Source organism: Mus pahari, chromosome 5 (genome assembly GCF_900095145.1).
Source record: "Mus pahari chromosome 5, PAHARI_EIJ_v1.1, whole genome shotgun sequence".
Lineage (NCBI taxonomy): Eukaryota > Metazoa > Chordata > Mammalia > Rodentia > Muridae > Mus > Mus pahari.
In genome coordinates, this window is record NC_034594.1 from 136,708,488 (window position 1) to 136,716,744 (window position 8,257).

The 8,257-nt window shown below is 35.8% G+C and overlaps 1 protein-coding gene across 1 annotated transcript in view; it reads right to left on the minus strand.

Annotated features, from left to right (window-relative positions):
- Window positions 1-7,919, minus strand: part of C5H1orf112 (chromosome 5 C1orf112 homolog) — a 50,776-nt gene extending 42,857 nt beyond the window's left edge. The window contains exons 1-6 of the mRNA XM_029538593.1: window positions 7,885-7,919; window positions 6,671-6,759; window positions 4,312-4,416; window positions 3,639-3,779; window positions 2,803-2,965; window positions 972-1,056 (exon numbers count right to left, since the gene is read on the minus strand). Of these exons, the coding sequence (XP_029394453.1) occupies window positions 972-1,056; window positions 2,803-2,965; window positions 3,639-3,779; window positions 4,312-4,416; window positions 6,671-6,736 (560 nt within the window). The 5' untranslated portion in view covers window positions 6,737-6,759; window positions 7,885-7,919. The remainder of the gene's footprint in view (window positions 1-971; window positions 1,057-2,802; window positions 2,966-3,638; window positions 3,780-4,311; window positions 4,417-6,670; window positions 6,760-7,884) is intronic.
- Window positions 7,920-8,257: the final 338 nt, after the last annotated feature.

Below are 8,257 nucleotides of genomic sequence, written 5' to 3' on the forward strand. Positions count from 1 at the left end.
GGACTGCAGACTGTAAGTCATCAATAAATTCCTTTACTATATAGAGACTATCTGCAAGTTCTGTGACTCTAGAGAACCCTGACTAATACAGCTGGTTTGGTGGGGTGAGGGGTCCATGTAGCTAATTCACTCAGCATTCACAAGGTTCATGTGAAGATTCAGCAATTCACAACAAGGAACTCAATATTTAGTGCAACATCATCAAGACAGTGCTACCATTATCCTATTTTAAGATGAACAAACTAAGATTAATAAAAATTAACCAAATGGTCCAAAAACTAGAGATTTCAAGGACTCAGGTGCTCCTAAGTGATATTGTATCACTTTTTTGCCAAGTTAACATCTTGAAGGAACAAGGAAAGTACCTAAACTTGAATGGGTTACACTGACTTTTCATACGTTACACATAATCAACAAAGTGGCTTCTTCTTATTCCTATAGCCAAGGACCTTTCTTCTCACCCCTCGGCATCTAGTAGCTGCTATAGGCACTCTCCATATCAACCTTTATAAGGCTTCAATTTAAGTTCAAATTATTTGATAAGTAAAGTTAGGGCTGAGCAATTCAAGTGCATATAATAAAGAGATTACTGTCAGCTCCAAATATAGTTACTAATTTGTGAGCTCAGAAATATCATATTTGATATTGATAATTATCTAACAACAGTAGCAGTGGGCACATGATTCAGGTATACTCTGGTTCATTGGCCATTGTTTCAGTAATACCAGCTAACTAGCTACAACTCTAGGGGGGCTTTTTGTTGTTGTTTGTTTGTTTGTTTGATTTGAAGAGTTGTATAGAGGAGTCAGCTGGGTTTGGAGCTTCATGTATAACATCTGGATTACCATGCAGCAGAGCCATGAGTGTTTTATACAACCACATAAAACTTTTTAAATGTAATCTAAAACCCATTAACTTTTTAGAATTGGGATATAGAAAATACAATATGAAAAAAAAACTAACAAACTTACTTAATAATAAACTTCCAAGTATTGGCATGAAATGCTTGGTCCATACCAGAGATAACAGAGCAGATATCCAATAATGAATGAATAACTACAAAAGAGGATAAAACAACTCAAAATAATGAAATGTTATATGAAATGACATTCTCTTATATTTAAATGGATCAAGTGAATGTCTCAGTATGTGACTGAATTCATGTATTTACTAGTTTGAAAATAACGGAGTCAAATAATTACTAAAAGTAAATCTCATATTTTTAAGGTTTCAAGAATAATGAAATATTGATTTTGTATCTTACATCTTCCCAATGACAATTATAACCAAAACAGTTCAGTTGAATAAGTTATATCCTATTATAAAATGTTCAGTGAAATAAAAGTTCTGTCCTATATAGTTCAAATAGGCTACAGATTCAATTATAATTTAAAAAAAAAAATTTACACTGCTAAGAAAACCTAACAAGAACTGAAATCAATTTACCGCAACCAATTTACACTTCTGGTTGCATGAGCTAATTTTTAAAAGTGGCTCCACCTGCCCTTCCTGCAGCCACCCTGCCTCCAATAAAAGAGCGACAATCGCCGGGCGTGGTGGCGCATGCCTTTAATCCCAGCACTTGGGAGGCAGAGGCAGGCGGATTTCTGAGTTCGGGGCCAGCCTGGTCTACAGAGTGAGTTCCAGGACAGCCAGGGCTACCCAGAGAAACCCTGTCTCGAAAAACCAAAAAAAAAAAAAAAAAAAAAAAGAGCGACAATCAAGGAAAGCGACCCAAGACTCTGTTGCTGGAACTTGTCCTCCCTTGCTATTCTCAGGAGCCCTAAAGCCGTAATAATGCTTCAGCCCAGGTTAAAATGCGTATGTCATTCTCACCACGCAGGCTTCTGCAAACAGCCAGAGGTGAGTGAAGCTCTTAGCTGCAAATACAAAAATGAGCCAGGTGCATAGACAATTATTACAGATAATACCAGCCTAAGTTGCAAGCACATGGAATTGTGAATAAGTAAACACTTTAAACCAGAAGATTTTAAGGTAGGTTACTTACAGAGCAAAAGGAACTTCATAAGTGCACAAATATCAACCTATTCTCTTTACACTAAAGTTAGGAATATAATCTTTGCTTACCTATATTATTGCATTATTTTTAAGGTCTTAGATCATAATGCATTAATGAGTGATGAAATCAATGATGTAGGTTATAATCAACTGTTTTGTGTTGTATCTGTGAGACAGGGCTTTACTGTGTGGCTCAAGATTCACCTAGAACTTGCAAGGCCTACTGTGCAGTGCAGGGCTGTGCCCTAACACCTGGCTAATAATTAAATTAGCAACTCTGTAGAACAAAATAGTACTACAAAGTCTTGGGTTTAATTCCCAACTAAGAAAAGAAAAATTGAGTAATATATGTAAAATGTACATTCATTATATCTGGGTGTACATGTATACATTCATAAGCCCACCCATGCACATACAATTTCAAAAAGGAATCTAAACTCCCTTTTTCTTTCTCTTTCTTCTTGCTATGGGTTAAGAAGTAAAATCTAAAGGTTTTCTCAGAACTTACAGTAGCTTAAAGGACACAGTAACATACATCCTTTATTTGCTAAATCTTTTGTATGGAAATTACTATATATTTTACCTGGATATTTAGATCCATACTAAAGTATAAAAACTAATTTTACAAATTTAAAAAACTGAAAATTTATCTAGGAAGACTTAGATTACTTTTACACATAAACAAGAGAGCATGTACCAATAGAAACATTACCTTGATGATTTAATTGATTAATGAGCTATAGCTATTTTGCATCCTATTGTAATCAATAATTCTTTGCTCACCTTCTACCATTATTAAAATGTTATTCTCATCTACTGAAGGGCCCAGGCAAACCATGTCCAACAGTTCCATCAGCTGCTTCTGGAGAGAATAGGCCTCCTTGAAAAGAATCTGGAGAAGGTCTGACACTAGGTGTAAGCGCCCAGAATACACAGATTCGCTATTCTGATCACAAAGTATAAATGGAGAGAAACAATTAGATCACAAACAGCTCAAAATTCTTTAACCTACACCACCAGAGACTGAGATCCTAAGTTTAATGTTTTGACAGAATCACACTTATTAAATCTACTTTGATATATACAGAATGTAAAAAGTGCACATTTTTGTACCCCATCACCACACACAAGACTAGTTAATGAGCAATCATTTGTCATTTAACCAACAAAACACTGATAGCAAATATTGATGCCTGTGTCCTATAAACTCTAGGCCTTAAAGCTTTAAAGCTGCCTAGAACGTTAAGATGGACTAATTAATCCCCAGCTGCTATCTAACAGTAATTTCAAGGTTCCTAAGTTAAACACAAATATTTACCTTTTTTTCCTTTAGGAAGGAGAAATACAATTCAAGGAGCCACTTTTTAGTCACCCATGAAACAATGTGTGTCTTCTCTCCAAAGAAAAGCCTATCCCAGTAACATCAACTAAAATGTAAAATCTTAAGCATAAACACTATTCAGCCCTCAACTAATAGTAATCTTTCAGCTTCAATCTCCCAAGTACAGCATGCATGCCTGAGGTACCACCCCTGCTACCCAAAAATAAAGAGTGATACATATATACATACATACATATTCCTACTGATTCCAGGCTATTTAAACTCTACCATTACTCACCTTACAGTGTACAAATGTACTTTTAATTATATGCACGATGAATGAGGGAAGACTTTGAATATTTCCTAGAAAGATAGATTTCTGTGTGGCACAGACATGATGAACACATCCTGTAAAACCTTCTATGATCTGCACCATTGTCTGTAAATCAGGGAAAATTGATTGAAGATATACTTTTGTACATACAACAAAGGAATTAGACAGCATTCTAAGTGTTGGACCCACAGCACTAAGAAAACATTCTCTCTTTTCAGTGACCTTCACTCTATCAGAACACTTAGAATCATGACCCAGTTCAGGGTGCCATCTTGATCTGTCTTCTAACATAGCTACCATAAAATTATATTAAAAATCCATAAATTTAATTCCAGCATTATGCCATCTCATAAAGAAGATATGGTTTGTTATTTTGCTTCTTGAAGACAAGATTTCACTCTCTAACCCTGATTGGCCTCAACTCATAGTAATCTTTCAGCTTTAATCCCCAAGTACAACATGCATGCGTGAGGTACCACCCCTGCAACCAAAAAATAAAAAGTGATACATACATACTCACTTTTTTCTCTGAGACAGGGTCTCACTATATAACCCAGTCTGCTCTTCATCTCCAGCATCTCCTGCCTTAAACATGTCACACACCCAGCTCCATTCTCTTTCTAATACACTCACTTACTTGTAAAATGTTCCTTATGGTGACCTGGATTTCTAAATTTTGGCTGGAGAGTTCTCTGGCTTCACTGGTTAATTCACACATCATACCATCAAACAATTTTATACTCTGTGAAAACAAATCAGTTTATAACCAAGAGTAATAAAAATCACTAGAAAAAGATTTATCATTGAAGGAAAAAATAAAGACGTCAGAATAATCTGATTATTTGCATTTCCCTGATAACTAAGGATGTTGAACATTTCTTTAAATGCTTCTCAGCCACTCAAGATTCCTCTGTTGTGAATTTTCTGTTTATCTCTGTACCCCATTTTTTAATTGAGTTATTTGGGTTTTTTGGAGTTGAGAACTTTTGAGTTCTTTATACACTTTGGATATTAGCCCTCAGATATAGGGTTAGTGAAGATCTTTTCCAATCTGTAGGTTGCCATTTTGTATTATTGACAAGTGTTCTTTGCCTTACATAAGCATTTCAGTTTCATGAGGTTCCATTAATCAATTGTTGATCTTAGAGCCTGAACCATTGGTGTTCTGTGCCAATTTTCCCTGCGCCAACGTGTTCGAGGCTCTTTCCCACTTTCTCTTCTATTAGATTCAGTGTATCTGGTTTTATGTTGAGTTCCTTGATCCACTTGAACTTTGTGGAAGATGGTAAATAAGAATCAATTTGCTTTTTTCTACATGCAGACTGCCATATAGGACAGAACTGCTCCTGTCTAAAAGAAATGCAGGGAAAAATAGAGCAGAGACTGAAGGAAAGGCTATCCAGTGACTGGCCTAACTTAGGATCCATCCCATGGATAGTTATCAAACCCTGACACTATTATTGATGCTATGTTGTGCTTGCAGACAGGAAAGGCCCTACCAACAGCTGACCAAGACAGATACAGAGATACAGATACTTACAGCTAACCATTGCACTGAGGTCAGGGACCCCTATGGAAGACTTAGGGGAGATTAAAAGAGCTGAAGGAGATGGTAACCCCATAGGAAGACCAACAGTCTCAACTAACCCAGATCCCTAGAAGCTACCTGAGACTGAGTCACCAACCAAAGAACATAACACAGGATAGTCTAAGGTCCCATATAGCAGAGGACTGCCTTGTCTGGCCTCAATGGAAGAGGATGGATGAGCGTAATCCTGTAGAGACTTGATGCCACAGGGAAGGGGAATGTGTGTGTGTGTCTGCGCGTGCGCGCACGTGTGGGGGGGGGGGTGTGAAGAGCACCCTCTCAGAGAGGATGGGGAGGGGGAAGGGGTGAAGAGCTCTGGGAGGGGGGACTGGGACAGGACACCATTTAGGATGTAAATAAATAATTTTAAAAAAATGATCTGATTATTCATTAGTAAAACCTATCCACCGTCACAGTTACTCACTATTCGTAATTTAAAAGTAAACATTTCTACAATACAGACTTGTAAACAAAGCCTCAAGCTTGCTTTGTTTTTGATTTCTGTGGTATCAAATATATTTAATAATATAAATAGAAAAAACTCATTCAAATTTCATTTGGGCAAGTACTAGTCTGTAATATAAAAGACAACAACTTTAATCAACCAAATTTCTTGATAGTGGCAATAAATTTATACTGAATCATTAATTAATTCTTTTATATACCTCATTTGTTTTTGTTTTTTGAGACAGGGACTCTCTACGTAGCCCCAGCTGTCCTGAAACTCTCTGTGTGGATCAGGCTGATCTTGAACTCAGCTCTGTCTGCCTCTGCCTCCCAACTGCTGGGATTTCAGGTGTGTGCCGCCTTACCAGGCAGCACTTACTTATATTTGGACTGCTCACCTTTTTAAATAGAAGAACCACTTTACAGTCATGAACTCATAGATAAAAACATCATGCATCTAGATTTATGTAGCTACTCAAGTTATATGGTCCCAAACTCCACAATGAGCTGCTATGATACAGAACAGCTTTATATACAAAAAGCCTAGTTGTAATACACCCCTATTTTATGAAGGATATCTCAAATTAGTGCAAAGGTTGAACTATTTTTACTATTTATTTATACTTAAGTATATTTGATATACTAGAAAAATAAAGAGTTAAGAAAATTAGAAATGGGGCTGGTGAGATGGCTCAGAGGGTAGGAGCACCCGACTGCTCTTCCAAAGGTCCAGAGTTCAAATCCCAGCAACCACATGGTGGCTCACAACCATCCGTAACAAGATCTGACTCCCTCTTCTGGAGTGTCTGAAGACAGCTACAGTGTACTTACATATAATAAATAAATAAATCTTTAAAAAAAAAAAAAAGAAAGAAAGAAAGAAAATTAGAAATGGATTATATAAAGTTGAGACTAGATTTTAATAACTTCAATGGTGTATAAATTAACATCAAAACTGTACCTTTGGTAAAACTTGGGAAAACAAAGTTTCTTCCAGTGTCAGGTGGTTCATATGAGGCAAAAACATTTCAACAATGATTTTTAAAATTCCTATAAAGCAAAAAGCATTTTGTAAAACTATAATACCATGTTAGCCAGTGAGTCACTGCCCTTATCAAATATGAGTCTAAGTAATATAAACCTAAAGTTTTAAAGGCTTTAATTCCATAATCCACAGAAAAACTATTAAGCATTTCAATGTAAAAAGTATAATAAAAAAAAAGAAAGAAAGAAAACAAAAACAGCAACTGAAGACAAGCTAAATAAGTTAAATGGGTGTAGAAATACCTACTCAACAGGATCTACCACAATTAAAATACATTGTTTTAAAAATGTAAGTTTCTAAGATGGTAAAAATTCCAACTTTAACAATTATATAAACAGGCATACACAATGACTCATAGCTGGGCACCAGAAATATAAGGAATGAAATGACAGGCCCCACCATAACTTTTCTCTGAAAGTTCCTTTGTCTGTGCACATGTTTGTGTGTGAGAGTGCAGACACACATATGCCACAGCATACAGAGACATCAGAAAACAGTCGAGATTTCTTATAAGGAAGTCTTATGAAAACAGATGAAGATGAGAGTAACCACTTTCCAAATGATACATTTGTCATCATCTAGCTCTAGAGTCCAGACACTGAGTTTCTTCTAACGTGGGAATGGTTTCTAAATGACATTAAACATGTTAAGAGGCCACACATTATAACAGGCTGACACGAGATAAAAATACCCAATCTTGGTCCCAGCACAGCATAACAATGACATTTTTATTGTGCGTATACATCATCAAAAATGGAATTTAAAACTTAAAAACACTGATTGGAAGGAACTGGCTCATTTTATATAACAGGAAGTTACTGAAATTTACAATAAAGAAAAGATTGCCAGGTGTGGTGGCGCGCGCCTTTAATCCCAGCACTCGGGAGGCAGAGGCAGGCGGATTTCTGAGTTCGAGGCCAGCCTGGTCTACAAAGTGAGTTCCAGGACAGCCAGGACTATATAGAGAAACCCTGTCTCAAAACAAACAAACAAACAAAAAAAAAAAAAAAAAAAAAAAAAAAAAAAAAAAAAAAAAAAAAAAAAAAAAAGAAAAGATTAAAGCTGAAGGTAATATAAGTCTGTAAAGTCTACTAGTATACATATCATATATACAACATAATCTTACTTACGGATATGTTCAATCCAACTTTCAGAACACTGATACATAGAGTAAAATATAAATTAAGGAAAAAATTTTAAAAGAGTGCTTAAAATTTGCCGATAATCCCTAAGAGACTGAAATTATGCCCAAATCCCTGGCTTTCTTTTACCTTTGAAAACTTAACATTTATCAGGTGAACAAAGATTTTGTGAAAATATTTTAAGAAAGAAATTTTTAAATTACTTAGGGTTAAGGAACTTTCCAACTCAGTGTAGTCATGAAACACATATGACTGATGGAAGAAATCACTGAATAATCCCGAGTTTCAGTTTCAGAAACGCTCCTTCACACTTCTACTTGTATCTCCATTAACAAACATGTTACTTACATACCTATCTTAC